At 38.0% G+C, this 20,272-nt stretch overlaps 1 protein-coding gene across 1 annotated transcript; it reads right to left on the bottom strand.

Annotated features, from left to right (window-relative positions):
* Window positions 1-206: 206 nt before the first annotated feature.
* prkaa1 (protein kinase, AMP-activated, alpha 1 catalytic subunit) lies at window positions 207-16,063 on the bottom strand. Its single transcript, XM_026173363.1, has 9 exons — window positions 15,815-16,063; window positions 13,839-13,980; window positions 12,136-12,229; window positions 11,696-11,840; window positions 7,981-8,068; window positions 7,609-7,833; window positions 6,904-7,417; window positions 6,590-6,716; window positions 207-2,925 (listed from the first exon to the last, which is right to left on the bottom strand). The coding sequence occupies exons 1-9, from the start codon at window positions 15,909-15,911 to the stop codon at window positions 2,642-2,644; spliced, it is 1,716 nt and encodes a 571-aa protein (XP_026029148.1). The 5' UTR covers window positions 15,912-16,063; the 3' UTR covers window positions 207-2,641.
* Window positions 16,064-20,272: the final 4,209 nt, after the last annotated feature.

Raw genomic sequence — 20,272 nt, 5'->3', positions numbered from 1 at the left:
CGGTTAATATAGATTTAATTTAAACGACAAATATGAAATTTTAATAAAATTACCAATGCCTGCGATCACATTCCAAAATACAAGTCCAATGCTATTGCTGTAAACAGAAAAGCTTAGTATGGTAGTGGTAGATTTAATATTCTATATATTCTTCACAGTATGTTTCAGGTAAAAACAAACAAACAAACAAAAGTCAAACATAAATGTGCATTTTAGCAGTTTATTATGCAGTTGTGTATATAAATGATTCAATACTGTCCATTCAGATTTACACTGATCAGTCTGGTTGGGTCCCCTTACACACCAAACAAAAACAGAACAATTATTCTTTGAAGCAGATGAAGCGGATGCTGAACTCAGACCACTAGGACAATGCTCCATCAGAGGCAAAAAGAAAAGAAAACTTTTTTGCACACATTCTTTCAAAATGTATCAAGCAAGCCATGAAAAGCAGTTTATAACCAGAGGTTGCAACTCCTCCCCCCCCAAAAAAAACAAAACAAAAACAAAACCCCACCATAGTGTTTGTGCCTTTACCATGATCCATATATTTTGTCTGTGAGACATGAAGGTCAAATGTGGATATGAACAAAAGATGCAAGTTGGTCACAATTATCGTCACTCCTGAATTATCTCTGAAAAGTAAAATGCTCATACAACAGATAGTTCAGATTGCTGACATTTGCTAATAAACATGTCAGATAATATTCTGACTTTACAGCAAGGGCATACAAATACTTTAATTCAAATAAGAACCACCCCCAAATTATCTTAAAAGTTTGATTTAACTTGATCCTGTTGACATCGTTTTAAAGATGGCAGTAGTTACTGATGTCTATAAAAAGATGACAATCAGATCTTTTAGGTTTTTGCAGTTAGAATTTTTTCCCTTTTTGGTAATGCAAAGCACCTAGAAAAATGAATAAACCAACCATAAAGAAAGTGTAATTAGATTATTTTAATCCTCAAAACCGCAAAAACAGCACCAAGAATTCTGACCGGCACAATTTCCAACTTTTACTGACATAAAACTGATAAACAGTACTGATAATGATAAGGCAGCCAAACAGGCATAACTTAAAACTTTAAGACCACGGAGAGGCAATGGATAATGAGATACATCACACTTATAATCAAAGACATATCCAACTCTACTTTGTGAGCCTGCAAGTTACCAGAAGTGCGATCTACCTCCCCGATCTATGTCATTCAAAGCTCATAAGTCTGTTTCAGGTTTAAAAACATAAAACCTTTAACAAGGTCAAACTTCAAGGGAATGTACAGGAAATTAAAACATGTCCAAAAATGACATTGTGGATGTATTCACTTACCAACAGACATTGTCCACGCGCTGCATGTAATTGCTACTACTCACTGAGCCCTGAGGCCTATTCATGTGTGATGGCATTTACAAAACAAATGTAGGCAAAAGGCATTTCACTTAGTAATCATACTGAAATCGTATTCATTAATCTAAAACAAAAACACTAAAGAAATAAGAGAAAATAAGTAAAAATCAACTTGTCATTCTAATGCGACATGGAAAGTTATAGTTCTAGATTTTGACTGTCGTGGGAAAAAGCTGTCTAAAGTTAAATACAAAGACAATCGTGTATCAGAATAACTGATTGAATGAAATAAAATTCATTATGATTACAAGCCAGACTGTTAAAAAAATAATAATAAAAAAAAAAAGATATAATATATATATCATCCAGCAATAGATCTTATTGCAAGAAAGAAAGAAAGAAAGAAAGAAAGAAAAAATCAATTTCCTTTACAACCAACACTCCACCTACTTAATGCACTGATAAATATGTTTACGTCTTTATATATAAAAAGGTGGCGACAGACAAATTCAAAAACACATTTTTACAACAGGACAAAACCATGAAATTTAGTCTGACAATTTCTTAAAAAGAATTAAAAAATAATAATAATAATAACCCAACATAAATTTGATGAACGCATTCTTTAGTCCCTGACGCAAGACAGAAATACAGGAGTCACAGAACTTCTTCAGACTCCAATGAATGTGATGGGTTTGCCCACCCTAGTTATATATAACGCTTCGGAACATGTGCACCAATTCTCAGATCCCTACTGAAAAGAACCAAAAAAAAAAACCCCAAAAAAAACAAAACAAAAAAAAACAACAGCAGCAGGAAATAAAAGAAACTTGTGCAAAAGTGCTTCCTGCATCCCGTGACTGCCACCCAAACCCCCAACCTCCATGTGTGGCTTCCTTTTGTACAGGTAAGAATGTGATTTTGCTCTCTGTACTGAAAAGCAGTGCTCACCTGACTACAGTACAGAAAATTCAGTGTAATCACTTGCGCATATGTGTAGTTTGGATGTAGACGCTTGCTATTAAGTTGTTCAGGAAATTGTAAAACCCTCGTTCCTAAATGTTCTGTCCTAGCTAATTAATCAGCTAGTCATTTGTCTTTCCCCCAGTAACCCTTTGCATCCCCAGTCAGCTCAGTATACATCCCTTCAGCTTAGGGAACACCAACCTGCATCAGTGCCATGGAACAATCACTTCATCCTCAGCCGGGATGAACTGAGCCACGATTCAGTTGCATGCTTATTGCTATAAAGACACTCAGAGGGAGAAAAAGGCTAGCGATTGTTTTGCGAGCTATCGTGCAAGTAGTTTAATAAGATTTGCACACATCTCAAAGAACTCGATGGTGTGGCTTCCTGGTCGAGGGACAGATGCATTGTCCCCGCCTCCTGTGGAATCGATGGATGAGGTCAACGATGACGTCAAAGAGCCTTCTCCAGTCTTGGTGGGGTGCACGGTACTAGGTGTACCTGGAAGTTCTGCTCCATCTACATCGTTCTTAATAGCGGTCCGGTAGTTGCCCACAGAGCCAGAGCGCAGAGGGGTAGCACTTCCAGATTTTGTCTCCAACATGTCATCTGAACAATAAGACAAACTGATTTTCAAACACAAGAAGTTCAATGGGTATCACTAGGGTATCTACAAGTCTTGGAAAATACTCAATTCAATTCCTGCCACAGAGACACTGCTGTAAACAGTGAAATTAATCACTAGTTTATACTTAGTCGATTGTTTAGGTTAGGGATAAAGTGTAAGATTTTTGTAGTCAAAAATAAAGATTATTTTCTTCCTTTTAACCTAATAAACTGTAATATAGATATTGCACTGCGGACACCCAGATCATCCTGACACCCAGAGTTTGAACAATTTTGGGTTCAGTTCATGAAATATGCACAAGCCAAAGCAGCGTTCACCATTTCCTCTCAAAGCAGCTGTGGCTACACAGTCCATGGCTCTAACACCCACATACATCTCTGTTCACTGACTTCTTCTTAGCCACCATTTACTGAGATAAAAAGCCTTTGGTTCATGAGGGGTTGACCAGTAAACAAATTTTAATATAAGCTATTCGGCTTTCTAAAATGAACATATTCTAAATGCAGCTATATTTGCCGGTGCATGACCTGCCTCCTATGAATGTGGTTATGCATTTTGTTAGTACCAGTTTTAATGCTGGAAACAGACTGCATACAACTGTATTTTAATTTTCTCGATCAAAATACTGCTGACCGTGATATATTTATGAGATTACTGCAGTCCCAATGTCCACTTTGCTTGGTCAAATTATTATAATCTGGGGTGTTAGACACACACTTGCAGTGACAGGAGGTGTCAAACAGTCAAGGTCTTGAGCCAGCCCTCATTTCTTTATAATTTGCCAGGAAAAATAGCTGGAACTATTTGTTTATCTCTTGAGCTCGGTCCCTTTTCTGTGATTGAATGAGTCACAGGTTAGTGTTAAATGGCTTAACAAACAAAATGTTAAGGCTACGTCCACACGTATTTTTGAAAACGCAGATTTTTCTATGCGTTTGCACCTTTCGTCCACACGTAAACGGCGTTTTTGGTCACTGAAAACTGAGATTTTTAAAAACTCCGGCCAGGGTGGATATTTTTGCGCCACGTTATTGTTTCGGTGAAATGAATTTCTACAATACTGTTAATTGTACTCTCTGCAGTGTTTAAATGCTTACATATACACACAGTTACTGTCCCTCCACACATACGACTCTGTTCTGCTTCTATGCCCCAGCTTTGTTTACTTTTCCCCACGAGGCTTCTAGACTTCTGATTGGCCAACATTTCTGCACGGTTAGGAATCTAGCGCCACCTGCTGCTTTGGCATGTTCATAGCAGCGTTTTCCTTCATTTCTGCCTTTATGTGTGGACTGGATTATTTTTGAAAACGAAAACGGTAAATCTCAGTTTTCAAAAATACCCGTGTACGTGTGGACGTAGCCTAAGACAGAGGGATTGGACTTCAAATGAGTAAAAAAGTAGCCAATGTCCAAAGAAAAACCCTCAGAAATCCTGGAGAACTATTGCTCAAGACCCCTTACACAAAAAAGCTCTCGCTGCTTGGAAGCAAAATATAAAGAAATGAGGCAAGTGCTGTATATATAGGTGAAAATCTTTCTTGTAATCCACATTCACACATCCCTTTCCTTCCCATGCAGTGTCAGAGGATGCATCCAACTTTCCTGATCTGGTGCCCGATTTGTGCCCAATTTGGTTGTGCCTGAACTGCTGCTGCTACAGCAGTCCTATTATGAACTTGCTAACAGCATTAGCACCCAGGTTCCCAACAGGAGGCAGGACTGTTGCACTGATACAGCTGCTGATGGCTTATACTTTTTACAACTTCTCTCATAGTCCTCCATGTTGTCCACCAGATGGACATTTAACAATGCCGAATCTTGCTTGATCAAACCATTTAATATGTATTAATATGTTTGCAGTCTCTCAAACTTAGTTCCCAGATAATTTTGTTAAGACCTGCAACAAATATTACTGCAGGTAAATGATTAATTTAAGAAATGCTGCTAAACTATCACGCAAATAGTTTAAAACCTAAATTAAGCTAAGCTATAAATCCATGCGATTAATTATGTGTAGTTATAGACAAATGTTAACAATCAGCATAATATTTTCTATATTTCTGAGTCATCAGGTATAAGTTCAGATAAACACAAGCTTAATGATGGACTTTGCTGTAGCCCAAAGCCAAAGCTTCACATACTTTAAATGGAAAGCCTGTGATGTATCAGAAGCACACAACAGCTCTTCAATCTCATGTTTTCCTTTGAGGTAATGCCAAACACCTACACAGACTTCCCAAACCATCATCCATGAGTTAATCATTTATAAATTCCACACTGAGGCAGCATACTAGAGGACAAAATCCAGATAAACACCGAAGATACAGAGAACTGAGTAAAGGGCTTACCTGAAGATCTAGGTTAACTGGTCAAATGTTGCAAAACTGAGTGTAAGTTGTATGAGACTAGTTTTAAAAATTAAATATATTACAATACAAGCAATCAAAACTTGATCCATCGGTAAATTACAACACATGCTGTACTGCTGCCATTGAGCTTCATGAGTCAAATAATGCCCAAACACTGATGTGTTATTACTGCCCTTTAACACAATTTCCTCATTTTGCACAGTACTGTGTTGAATCCCCACCTGTCCTTGTTTGCATTTGTATGCTGGTGTGCAATGTTCGCTCTAAGCTGCGCACGTGCGCAATTGCGCACTGCTGGCAAGGTCTCTGCAGGTATCAGGCTGTTGTTCTCCTTTATCTCATAGTGGACAGAAATTATTTTTTCGAGTGGCACAAATAATTTGTGTGGCATCAGATTTGATGCAGAACAGCTGATTGTTCTGTCAATAGTTTGAAATGTTTCTTTTAAAAAAACGCCTTGGCTGCATTAGAAAAAAAAAAAAAAAAAAAAAGCTACAAAAAACGTTGTTGTTTGCATAACTCAGTCATTTTTTTGAAGAACTATATAATTAATTGCCCAACATTGGTCATTATATACTATATTTTGCAGGCAGAGAGTTCCAGGACTCTCTCCCAGACCACAGATTCATACTCATAAGTCAGAGCTTTATTAAAAAAAAAAAAAAACAAAACAAAAAAAAAAAAAAAAAAACACACACATCTGCTGTCGCTCACAGTGGTCCAAGGGATCGCTCAGGGAGTTTGTGTGTTCGCTCAGACACGTGAAAAATTAGAGGGAACATTGCTGGTGTGTCTGCCATCATAATTGAAACCGAGCAGTTCATGGAACTAATAAATCTCGAACAACAGTTACTTTTATTGAAACACAGGAAGATAAGGGGAATTCACAACTGACCTTGAGTTTATGCACGTATCGCCAGAGGTAATAAAATGAGACACAATGTAATTACATTCTATTACATCTTGTTTCCCTGTGGTATAATCCATGTGCTAATCAATAAACAGATATTGACATCTGCGTCATATGTAGTTACATTTCTGGGAATGTGCGGGTCAGGCTATGACACAGATTTAATGGTGCACTTTGAATCATCACAAATAACGGCCTCGTGTATGATCTTTCATGTGTTTTATTCTCTAATATTTGAGCCATACACAGGTTAGCTATGTAACCTTATCAGTGTATCCTGCCGGGTGCTTATGCAAATGAGTGGTGATCTAAATGCAGACTGTTTCCTCACCTACTGCTACAGACTAGTGAAGGTGAAACTTACCATCTATGCTACGGAAGTCAAGGAGGTAGGTTCTGCTGTCCACTGTGTACAGTTGAAGGCTCATCTTGGCAAGCATCCCAGTAACAGGATTCTTCCTTCTCACACGCAGATAGTATGGATTCACAACCTAGAAAATTATTGAAAGGAAGGATAATGTGTCTTTGTGATGCTTTAAAAAGTACACCTGGAGCTTATTAAACTTTTAATACAATCCAACTTCAATAACTAACTGTGAGATTACATTTTACTACATTTTTTTTAAAATTGTAAATATTAAGCCTTTCCTCCTATATCTTGTCCCTCTTCTTCCTTACCTTCCACTCATAGTCCAGCTGTTTCATTGCACGGCACACCTCGGTCATGATATCATTTGGTCTACTTTGACTGCGTATACCCAGGTGCCACTTGGCTCTCCTAACACCCTGGTGCTTGGACTTCTGAGGGTTCAGTTCATCCAGTGTGTGACGGATACTCCTGGGAGGAGTCTCCGCCACGAGAAAAGGTACACGCTCAGGGTGAGGCTTCACTATCGCTGCACCTGATGAAGTCAGGTGTTGGTCATCTAGAAAAGAGTCAGGAGGGCTAGATGCCAAGTAGAAATCCTTGGCTTCGCTCATGATGCGACGATTGTCAATGATGAGATGGTAGGCAACAGCCAATGGATCCTGATGGTTGCGACTGTATATGCAGGCAAGGACCTCCTCCTCTGTGCACTCAAACTTCTCGCAAACCTCCTTCAGGGCCTCGTCGTCGATCATGTTGTTGCTGTAGGAGGGGTCCTCAGGGAACAAGTACTTTGGCAGATCTTTTTTGAACCACTCGTCCTCTCTGTGGCGAAGAATCATTTTGGTAGTTAAAAGATCATGAATGCAAACAGCACCAACAGAACTAATTTTCTACGCAGACAGTCCCTTGCCATCATGAAATAATGTGATTTACAATCTAGACAACCAAAAACAAACAAAAACAAAACAAAGCCTATAGGATTTTTGACTTTGTAAATACTCTGCCAGGCTTACCGGATCTCTTTGATGGTGGCTCTTTTCATCGGGTCCACCTGCAACATGTGTTTCAGTAAGCTTATTACTGCAGGGTTCAGATACTGTGGGGTGAAGAAGATCCCATCACAGATCTTCTTAAAAAGTGTTGGCACATGATCATCATCAAAGGGAAGTGTTCCACACAACAAGGCGTAGAGAATCACCCCACTACTCCAAATATCCACCTCTGGTCCAGCATATAACCTGAGGAGGCGTAAAAAGAAAGAATCACAAAATCTATTTTTAACTAGGCTGTGTTTTTGAGTTGTGTTTCTGTCTCACTTCGAAATGTAAGTAAAGTATCATTAGAAGAAAAGAAAAAACCAAACAGAATTTAAAATAAGCCATTACCTTCCTGAGATGACCTCAGGAGCAGCATAGTTTGGAGAACCACAACTTGTTCTGAGGAACTCTCCATCTGACATCATGTTTGACAAACCTGCAAAAGATTTTAACTATTATATAATATGCACACTTTTCAAAACACAACAACTTCAATTATTTACCTCACATAAACATTTAATGTTTTTAATGCAGTTTCAAACTATTCTAGTTTGGTTTTAGCTTAAAGTGCTTTATTAAGTATATAACTAACGTGAAAAATACTAAAGCAGTAATGTTTCGTTTTCTGTCGGCCCCCCAAAAAAGCTGCTTTATAATTAGCTGTACCATTTTTTTAAGATTCTCCACTTACTGCAGTTCATCCTCTCAGCAAGGAGACAATGTCTTTTTCACTGGTAGCAATGGTGAACATGATTCATGAATTAACAGAAGAGTGACAAAAATACTTTACTAAAGATTCAAAATAATTTGGAATAACTGCAGGTTAAATAACAACCAATGCACACTAGAATAGTTTAATATTATCAAAGTCTTGAATGTAGTTCTGTATATTTGCTTAGCCAAATTTAAGGAATGTATGAAGGATTTTCTGAAACATATTTTATGTTTCTGGCACACTACTGCCAGAAATGATTGATCGTTGAAATAACAAACTGTTATTAGAATGTGTTTTCATGCTCGCACTAAACAACCCTGGAATCTGCTCATGGATTATGAACCTATGTGGTAAAAGCTCACACTAAAAACCCATCAAAATACCAAATGTAGTCAGATTTGGAGGACAATTTTTTGAAATTCTGTTTCAAATCTGGAGGTTTTGTAAAAATCTTTTGAGAAAGTAACTTGTAATCAAGTTGTGAAATACTAGTTAATATATGATTTGTCTGCCTTTCAAGTTAACGACTCTACAGAATCGGCATTTTTAACGGTGGTAAATGATCTGTTACTTGTGTTGGACTGACTCAATCTCTGTTCTCTTGTTATTAGACCTTAGCGCTGTGGTTGAAACAGTGGACCACAAAATACTTAAGAACAGGTTTATGAAACACTATGTCATCTCAGGTGTGTCAACAGTTGAGACCATACTTTCCAGAAAGATCTCAATATAGGCTTTAAATTATTTTCTGTGTCGTGCACTATTAAGTATGAAGTCTACATGCAATGATCGGGGAACATTCTTAATTTCATTGTACCTGTGATAATGACAATAAAGTTTCTGATCTGATTGATCTGATTACAAGGGTCAGTCCCTGGCCCACTTTTATTTTCAATAATATGCAGCACCAGTGGGTTAAACTCAGCTAAAACTGAGATGTCAGTGACTGGAATGGCAAGAGTGAGTCATAAGTATGACCAGTTGTCTTTGTGTTTTGATGACTGTGTGATCCACTGAGGATTTGGTAAGAATCTTGTTGTTTTTTGATCAGAGCCTTTAATTTGCCTTTTAATTTGGTGAGAAAAATGGCTACAATCAGACATATGATGGCGCTCAAGGACGCCAAGGTTCTAGTTCATGTCTTTGTGACATCTTGCATCATAGCAATGCTTTACTGTGAGGTTTGCCCAAGAAAATCTTTAGAGGTCTGCAGTTGGTTCATATTGCAGCACCATGGATTTTGTACTGCTGCAGTCTTATAAAATATTAACTAGCAGAGCACCAAGCTACCCGAGTGATCTCGTGAGACCATATGTACCTATAGGTCCCCTACACTCTCAGGGGAGTGGTGTCCTGAAGGTCCCAAAGGTTAAGAAAACAACATATTTTTATATCATGCCCTAACATTATGGAAAAGCCTTCTGTCTGACATTAGACTGTCAAGTTCAACTGACACCTGTTTTCTATTGTATGTAGTTCTTGGGGTATTATTGTCTTTTTGTTTATTTATGCTTCAGTTATGGATTATGGTGTTTTAATTATTTATTACTGTGTTTGCTTTTAGCTTTGTTTATTCTTGGCTTTGGAAAGGACTTTTTATGAAAGTGCTCTAAACATTATCATTACTATTAGGGCTGTGCGATATGACACAAAATCTCATATCCCGATATAAGACATCTATCGTCCGAAACGATATAAAAATCACAAAAATGTAAATTCTTTTTGTAAATTCTGTGAATCTCGGGCAGCTCGACTTGCGTGAAGTGTTTCCAACTGAGCGTCATGTAGCTGGAGTCGAGTGTTTTAACCAATGCATGAAACGATACATTTTTTAGACATAAGTTGTAACGGCTGCAGTTTTCTTTGTGAGTATTTATTACACGGCGTGGTGCAGGGAAAAGCCTGTTCTAACGTTTGAGTCTAAGGTTTACTTTTTAGCATCTGACGGCTAGAGCTGGGCTATATCATACCGTTCACGATAATACCGGTGTAATGTTGGGCAACGATAGGAAAATGAAATATCGCGATAGAATATGGGTAAAACGCACATGCGCAGTGCCTTTGTTTACATACGCACATAGCGGCGACGCAGAATGAGAAGAGCGAAAGCGGATCGTTAAATGAAATAGATGAACCAGAACTGGTTTGTAAAAATGCTGCAACTTCAGTGGTGTGGAACTGGTTTAGCTTTCGTCCGTCAGATACACAACAAAGGACTATTTTTGGTAGCGCATGCTAGCGGGCCGTCGTTATTACCATGTTGTTTTGGAAAATACGGCACACTTAAAATCAATCCTTTGATTTTTCTGAAAATCGACAGTGCCCCTTATAATCCCGTGTGCCTTATGTATGAATTCTGGTTGTGTTTACTGACCTCAAAACGATTTTATTTGGTAGACTGTGCTGGAAAAATCTGTCAAATGCTTTAGTACAACTTTGCTAAGCTACGAAGCCGCACCGCTTGATGGATTGTTGGAGCATTATGGCTATCGTAGGCAGGAGCCTCGCGGAGTGATACGTACTGTGCTTCAACATAATATTACCGTACTGTGGTGTATAACCTCTTTTTTTAGTTTTGTGGATATTATATACGGTTATGCCGGCCAGTTTCCACTGGAAATGCCTTTTGGTTAAACTGTCAGAAAGGAATTTGCATTTGCACTGTTAAATTTTTATATAACTTTAATGCGCATTTAAAAAAAAAAACAAAAAACAGCTGCTTGTTTAAGAGAAAATACATTGATGTTTTTTGGGGGTTTTTTGCACTAATAAAGTTGAGGAGTTGTAAAGTATTTTGTCTGGTGTCAATTATATCGTCAGTTATATCGTTATTGCAAATTTTCAAATGTATATCGTGATAAATATTTTTGGTCATATCGCCCTGCTCTACTGACGGCTCTTTTTTGCTTCTCATCCGAAAATACTCTGCATACTCTTTCACGTGATTCAGTTTATTTTGAAAAGTCTCAACAGGATCTTGAGCTTTATTGTGAAAAGTTTGTGGTTTTACCGTCATTGTTGCTAAAGACAACGCATAAATACAGGCGCTTGTGCGTCCGTAGTGTAGTTATATTGAATATAAGAGAAAGAGAGAACTTTAAGAAATTAATATAGCCACTACAGTGACCATCAAAATGATGAAAAAAATATTGCCGTAAACAGTTTATTTTGCGACACCACGAAACAAACGATAGCGTAAAATTAAACGATAGCCGTTTTTATATCGTCATCCGATATATATTCTTATATCGAACAGCCCTAATTACTATTACTAATGTGTGTATAATTAACAAACTAAAACAGTGGTTCCTGCTGAGACTTCTCGATTCAAGTCCAAGAACTACTCACCAAAGTCTGCAATCTTAGCATTCATATGCGCATCAAGCAGCACATTTTCTGGCTTAAGGTCTCGATGTACCACCATGTGTCTGTGGCAGTAGTCTACTGCTGAAATGATCTGCTGGAACAGTCGTCGACTCTCCTTTTCATCCAACTGTCAAAGCAGAAATTATTCATTAGGTGTGATCTTTCCTTCCTCAGTCAGAACATCACTGATGACTAAGCAGCACCTCATGTTGTGTTTTGAATATCTTTTTCAGCCTTCACAGTTTACAAAGTTCAAAGATTACTTTATCTCCACTGTAGTCTGATGATGACAAGTGTATGATACTTATCTGCGTTATCTTTATCTCACTAATGATAAACTACACAACATCTGTGCAATATGAAATGATGGAAAGGGTTAAAGAAGTTTGGAATCAATATACAAGTTTCCAGTCCTAAAGTACCTTTCCATTTTTGCAGATGTAGTCAAAGAGCTCTCCCCCTGAGACATACTCCATCACCATGAAGATATCTGTAGGGGTGCTGATAACCTGATACCTACAGTCAAAACACAAGTCATGTGGGTTATTAGGAGTTGGAAGGTATTATACAAGAAAACATTTAGACATGTCTGTTACCATTTAATAATTATTACAAAGAATAATCGGAATATGTGCTTAGTTTTGGACAGCTGACTCAAATTTTTAGTTTTCATGTTACTTTGCCAATGGTCTATTTTAGCCCATTTATGATTAATTTTAACAAAGTAATTTAATCAACCAGCAGCTCAGTTCAACCCACAGGAGATTGTTAACACATCTAATTTTTGGTTTCCTGTAACAAAGAAAAACAATTCCTCACAAACAGGAAGAAACTTAGTTGCCATGGAAGAAAATTGGTGTGCTCAGTATTGGGAAAAAAAAGTGTATGAGAGCAGCACTTTGTGCAAATGTTGAATATTATAATATAATACAAAAACAATTGAGCATTTTTATGTTTCTGCTGCCAGACAGACAACAGACTGAGCTATGAGTTAGACTCCACTGCATACTTGCAGTCCATTAGTGGCATTCATCATACCTGCATCTATTTGCACTAAAATGCTGTGTAGCTCTCTTTGCACATAAGCCACATCTGTTGCTGTTTTACATAACCATTATCAAGCTGTAGAATCAAACCAGGAGAAATTCTTGATAGCAAGTCCCAGAAACCACATTGTGTGCAGCCTCTAAAGCTCAGATTTTACAAGTTTTAAATACAGACAACAACAACAACAACAACAAAAAATGCATTGACAATGTGACAGTGTTAAGATATTTTAAGAAAACATTCAGAGCTTTTGTAAATCCAATACACACACAACATACGCACTACCATGCTGGATAAAACCAAAGGCAATAATGTCTGCCATGCAGTTTGTAGCTCAGCAGATGTTAGAGATGTTCACTAACTGTGAATCTGATGTGTTGCAATTGCAGAAAACATCCCATCAATAAAAATGAAGCAGTATTATGTTACATTACTCGATCTGTTATCCCCGCTAGACAGACAATGTTATGTACTTTGCCCCAGTGGTCTGTGCACCCTGCCAAAGATGGAATCAGTCTCTCATGCGTAGACACACAGACATAGCTTACATTTTTTAACATGGAACGGGTATTTCAGGCAATTATACCCCCCCCCAGTCAGTTTAATGACCCTGTAACTGTGGCCTCAAGTCTGTGAACATTCCCTTACCAAACAGGAAGTCCCCTGACAACTGTCAAATAGTAAGTTTAGCTTAGAGCACCAGAACATTATGGCACAGTCAGCTCAGACTATGACGTTAAAAAATTACTCATTTGAAATGACACACTTTTCTGTTTTAGCCTATCAGATGTTGACAATAATACCAGCAGAGCAAGCTACACAGCTACCCACAACAAAGGCAAAGCCAGTGCACTTTTGTACGTTAAAATGAAAGACCAACTGAGGGAATAACGAAACAGTCAATACTGCACAATAGGGAGAGGTCAGAAGAGAGAGTGGACTGAGTCAGACAGATACTGTCCTAGATGGATGCATTCTAAAACAACACTATAAAGGCCTGAAAATAGCTCAGTGGGTGGCATTAATGTGGTGGCAAGGGGATTATGGAGCAGCGAGCAGGGTGTAATCTAGGACTTACAGTTTAATTATGTGAGGGTGCCTGAAAAGCTTGAGGTTCTGGATCTCCCGGCGAATCTTTCCCACCACGTCCAAACTGCGGATCTTCTGCCTGTTCAAGATCTTCACTGCCACTTGATGCTTGGTCAGCTCATGTTGGCCCACTGAAGGATAGAAAGAGAGTGGATGGAGCATTTCTATTACAACCAAGGCCATATAAAATAGGGAATGGTGAAGTATTATGCAAAACAAGGCATCTTCACACAACTTGAGGAAAGGTGTAATTTGTTGTTTACACTATTAGGATAAAGGTTACCAGACATGCTACGAATCTTAGAGGTGAAACCTATTTTGGAAACAGAAGGCAGCATGGTGGATGAAGGACAGCAGCAATAGGACCAATATCCTGAAGTCAGTGTGAGGAATGGGAAATCTAAATCACCACCTCCTATCACAATTTTAAGAATATAAAAAAAAATAAAAACATTCAAATTAAAGAAAAAAAATGGAAGAAAGGGAAAAAAAGTATTTTGTTTTCAGTCAACCATATTCAATCACTCAAGCATATCAAAGCATAGCTTTGTCATTTGGTATTATGGAAAGACTGTAAAACAGTTCTCTTGTTTTTTGCTGAAACTGGCTGCCTACTGAGTGTGATAAATCTAATGCTGAAACAAAAGTCCTTCTAGAAGCAAATCTTGCCACGCACAATGTTGAAACAACTTCCAGCAACATTAGGGCACATACTTACTAAACATCAGTCAAAGCTAACCAAAACCTCTAACAAGTTTGCAAATTTTACTTCTATCTGCTGTTTCAGCATTCTCTCAAATATGTAAATTCAAGAGTCTTTGAACGCCACATCTCTACTTTATAAAGTCTCCAGCTGAAAGTTATATTTTAAAAAAAAAAAAAAAAGAAAAAAAATCCTAGCACATGCTAAATGATCTGTAAAGATGAGTGGGGATACACAGTCAATACATGAGCAAATAGGTCAAATACAGAGTCCTCATAACTGAAAGCGGTAAAAAGCCGCACAAGATACAAAAAGATAGCATCTCAATGGATGGTGGGAAGACAGCGCATTTGCCCATGGGAGTTAGCAAACAGCTGGTTTTGATTTACCAGCTGTGTCCGTAGTAATCAAGACCATAATCACACAGCACCAACTCTAGCTCTTTTCCCTCAACATCAACAAATAGCTGAGAGCTGGGAGGTGACTCATTGGGAATTAACCGATCACACAGCTTGCGGTGGTTCCACTCCATTTCGATATATATTGTGGTTTCAGTGTTTCTACTGAACAGAACAGCCTGTAAGGTAAACAAAACGCACAGACACGATTACTTTTAAGAAATAAAACAGGTTTTTAGTCCATTGCGTGTTGATACAACTCAAGTTGTATATTGACTTAAGCTTCTAAGCGTTCAGCCCTGTGCACTGACAAAGTGGGCGTAGATTCAGCAGAGTTTGTCCAACTCTTTCCATCGAAATTTCAGAAATAACATTGAATGCTTGAAACAGGCAACAAATACGACTCGTGGGGAAAGAAGTTGTGAATAAATGTAGCGCAGAGTTGGGTTTAAAGGCAAGAGAGAGGAAACCGTACTTTACCGATTAAAATGTACTCTTGCTTGCGGCAACATCAATGACGAGGGCTGACTTCCCGGTGTATGTCTCAACAAGCGCTTCGCTCGCTCGCTAGCACGCAACGCAACCGACGCTAAATGGCAAACTATGTGACCAGCTACAGCCCAATTTCATAAAACTTGCAGTGTCTTCTTTATCTTAGAAACTACAACGACATGCTCTAAAACCTGCGTTTTGTCACACACACAAAAAGTTCAGAAAATAACGCGACAACAAGTGTGTTGCCTCCCCAGCACTGCGACAAGTTAGCTTTCCTAGTATGCTAGCTTAGCAGCTAAGCTAAAAGCTCCCTCTCCCACCGTCTCGCAGCTGGCAGGATGCACAAACGCCTGAGACAGTTACACATACCTTTAACCTTCCCAAACGTCCCCACTCCGAGAGTGTCTCCGAGAATGTAATGTCCAATTTTAACTCTTCCTTCATGCTTCACTTTTTCCGTCGCCATCTTCCCGCAGTGGCCTTGCTGCGGGGTTAGCTAGCTGCGGTAGAGATGGACCGGACTCCGCTATGTGTTTCTCCACTCTAGCGGCTCCGCTCAACACTGAGGGTGGGAGGCGTCCCGGCTCCTGTGCGATTCGTCAAACTCGTCAACGACGTAACATGTTGCATTTAAATGCTCTCAATAAACTCCGAAATTGTTAATCTGGGTGAAGTTCATGTTGTAAACTTGTTTTGGCTGGAAATTCTACCGTATAGGCTAAACCAGGGCCAGGAAGTGAAAGGAGAGAAAATGTGCTTTAGGAATATATGAGATTGATAAATTATGATGTGCCCAATCAAATACTATGGAAACTCTGGATAAAGTCAGCAGTTTTCTGCCTATATAAAAAGGATTTCTGGCTGCTCTCTTACTGGGGCCCTATTTTTATCTGTCTAAATACAACATAAAAAAGATTTTAAAAACTGACAAAATACCATCAGGATTAAATACATTAGAAATACATTAATACAGTGAACTATGTTTCATAAGAAACCATTCTCATAATCGTCTCAAATATATTTTCCAAACCTTGTTAACTTCATAAAAAGTATATAAACAAAAGCTGCACTCCAGTCCAAACTATCCAAATTACAATAATGCCGCTTCAGCAAGGGCAAATTAAACAGGGTTATTGTATCCACAGATTTCTGTTGCCTGGTGACACAATCAGGTTTTGTGGGTTTATACTTAAGGCACACTGTACAAGTGAAGGAACATTTTAATGTAGATAGTGCACAGCACTGTTTGGAAGCAGAAAGCTCAATGTGGCGAATGAATCAGCAAACTCAGCTGAAATATGACTCCTGGTCCATAATTCATGCTGGAAAAATCACGTTGAAATGAGTCATAGCATGAAGATCAGTAAATATGGCTCGATTGTGTTGGAGTAAATATATAATGCACCATTCTTTCCCCTATACTATTCAGTTCTGCAACATGGCAAATCCAGTTCATAGTTGTGGTTTTAGGCTCTTGTTTATGAGGTGGATATATATTTTGCCATCATCCCACTCTGCAGTATTTGTTGCACTTATTGTTAACTGTTAAAAATATTGAAACCTTTCAAAGGTAAATATGGTAGATTACAAGAAGAAAGGACACTCAACTGTCTAGAAACAGAAAGATGTGCACAATATTCATGGGAACCAGATTTCACAACAATTGTAATTATTCATTTTATGGAGTAAAAAGTCTTTGAAATACTTGTTAAACTATGCTACATTTAATATGCAAACATATCCAGCAAGAGAGGAAAAAAGACAGTTTGACCTTGCTGTGTAGTCTGACTACAAAACTCCATAAACCTTGTAAAGAACCACTCCTACTGTATGTCAAGACCTGAAGCATGAAAAAGCCTTACAGACATGCAGGGAATTTCAATGAACTGGTCAGGAGGAGAAAAACTCCTCACTGACAGTAATGCATGACCACACGGATTATGGTTCTAAGGAGTGTCAGGACTCATGTTTAAAGCATGGGACAATGAACCTGAAAGATCTTAAAAATCTTTCACTGCCCTTTTTAAAAAATATATTATTATTTTTCTTAAGTACAAACTGAAAAATACAGGTTTTGTTCAGTCAGTGATTATTTCAAAAAAAAAAAAAGAAAGGCTTGGTGAACAGTTACCATGACTCCCTTGAGAATTCTGGTAGGAATTAACAGTGAGTACCAAAAGTCCTGTCAGTGACACTTAGTGTATTTTTGCAAGTGTGAATGTTGTACTTTGTATGCAGTTTGAGTCTCAGTACGTAGGGATCTGGCTCACTGCAGTACACATAACAGGTATTTGATTGAGCTTCTTAGCACACAGAGAACTCAGTATACATCCCAGAAGTACTGCACTCAAGATACCCAAAATGATGATTTAAAGTAATTTGATTACATGTAAAAAAGAAAAAAAAAAAGAAAGAAGAATTCAGTGTAATTTGGTTACATAATTACAAAGTAAAACATTATATTAAATGGATTATATTATATCTTTTTGATTGGTTCTTGCCATAACATGAATGTTAACAGTTGTGAAATAGGGCTATGTACCAACACAACACAACTGATGATCCCAACCCCATTAAGAAGGCAAGAAATCCCACAAATGAACCCAGAGAAGGCACACCTGTGAAGTGAAATCCAACTCAGGTGACTGCATCATGAAGCTCACTGAGAGAAGGCTAAGGGTTTGCAGTGCTGTCAACAAGTGATAACATATCATATGATATATATGATATATTATCACTTGAAGCTCACCAAAAATAAGTTTTTGAAGTTTTCTTTAAAAAAGTATTATCAAATATGTTATGGTGGCTGGTGTCAGCTATATAATCATGACAGCTATATACTACTGGTTGTCAGACACAAACAGCACTGTATCTGAGGGGCACTAAGAAGGGTAAACTGGCCACGTTTTGTTTGTTTGTTTTTTTTAACCGTACAAATCTTTGCATGTGTGTGTCATCACATGAAAGTATGTTCTTGAAGACACCAACTGCAGGAACAGTATTGTATTGTTAGTACAATATTGTATTATAATACAATATTGTTGTCAGTTTTGTATAAGTATTGCTTCATATCTTATTGCAGTATTTTTGTTTGTTTGCATCCACTAAGCAGGTCATGGGTTACAGTTAGAGCCTGACCCATATACGATTTTTAAGACATCACTATTTGAGAATTTAAAAAAAATCCAATAGCTTGATATACCAGTCCATATTTGTTTTTCTTTCTGGCACATACATAAATAAATTGCCCAAATATTTGTTATGTCTAGGGATTTCTTTACTTCTTTAATCTAGGCCCCACTCTGCTCTGATCAGCTGGTTGTATCCAAAGGTAAGTTGTTAACAGAGAAGTTACAGAGTGGCCTCTGGTGGACAAAAAGTGTAAAACATCAACATCCATAGCTTGGTTGAAGTGTTTCTCCCGTCTCTTCTTCACTTTTTTAATATTTCATTTTACAGTCATTATAAATGCTAGATGATAATAGATAATATCGCCTGAAAATATCAGTCTGATGATAAATCGTTGGGGCTCTAGTTACATTTCACACCATAGCAAACTTAAATGTCATGCAGATGATTGTGGCAGCTCAATGAAAAAGACATATATACACAATAAACGCATTTAGTTGTATAGTTAGTTATGTCATATGCCAAAGTGGCTTACGTGTCCACGTGACAATTAAAGGCATCAACCAGAGACTGTAAGGATGCTAAATGCAAAAATAAATAAATAAATAAAAAAGTTGTAAAGAGAAACAATGCATATTAAATTAATGACACTACTTGAACAACATGTCAGGTTTATAATGTGGTTCCAGCAGGAAAAGTACTAAGAAAGCAGAGAAGCTAGCCAAGTTTCCCAAAAGCTGAATGTTTCTATTTTCATAAGTGTATTTCTATGAATGTTTAATTAGTGACAGTCTATTGGTTCATTACAGCCTGTATGTGACTTTGCTTTTATACCACCAGTTATCCCCTTTTTATTTTTCACGTTTCACTTTTACATTGCGTTTTTACCAACAAAGGATAGAAACCATGCCATAACTTGGACTGTCCAATAGGTGGCGATGTCTGTGCAGGATCTGGTAAGGAGACAGATGATGAATATGCTGCCCTGCAGTGCCCTAAATCTCATACACACATAGCTAAGGCAAAATTTATTATGGTGTGCAACAAAAAGTGGCAAAAAATAGTTTTGTTATTGAAGACCGAATACGGGCCTGCGGATCGGTGTCTTTAAATAATTTCCCCCAGGGATCAATAAAGTATTCTGATTCTGATTAAAGAGAAACCCAGCAGTGCCAGCAAATTCATCTTCCTCCACTATGCTACCATAAGCTCCTGACAGTTTATTACATGCAACAGTGGTTATCATTTTAATTAGAGACAGGCTTATTATAATCCTACTGGGCCCGCCTGTTTGCATGCTTGTTAAAGTATTGCTCATTATCCTCTACTCTGTTCCACACACAGGCAGCTGCTCTCCCCCCTAACAAGGAAAGTGAATGGGCCTCACATTTCATACAGAGAGCACAACACATTCAGACCAGTTTAAGAGACTGTTAATGCTCACGCTATTTTACCTGTTCGTGAAAACAAGCAAAACGAAAAGCTCGTGAGGACAAACAAGTAGCCTAATGCACTGAGACAATGACCCAACTTTGTGTGTACACCCAGATTCTCTTATGGTACACACATCACTTTTGTGTGTGTGTGTGTCCATGCAATACGGACATGGATATCTCCAAATTAGATAATATATCACCTTTTTCTGCATTTGTCAGCACTAAGACAAAGGATGTGCTGTAATCTAGCATAAGGATTCCC

This window comes from Astatotilapia calliptera, chromosome 7 (genome assembly GCF_900246225.1).
Source record: "Astatotilapia calliptera chromosome 7, fAstCal1.2, whole genome shotgun sequence".
NCBI classification, from domain to species: Eukaryota; Metazoa; Chordata; class Actinopteri; order Cichliformes; family Cichlidae; genus Astatotilapia; species Astatotilapia calliptera.
The sequence above is the reverse complement of the archived record's forward strand: the minus strand, read 5'-3'. Positions and strand labels throughout refer to the sequence as shown.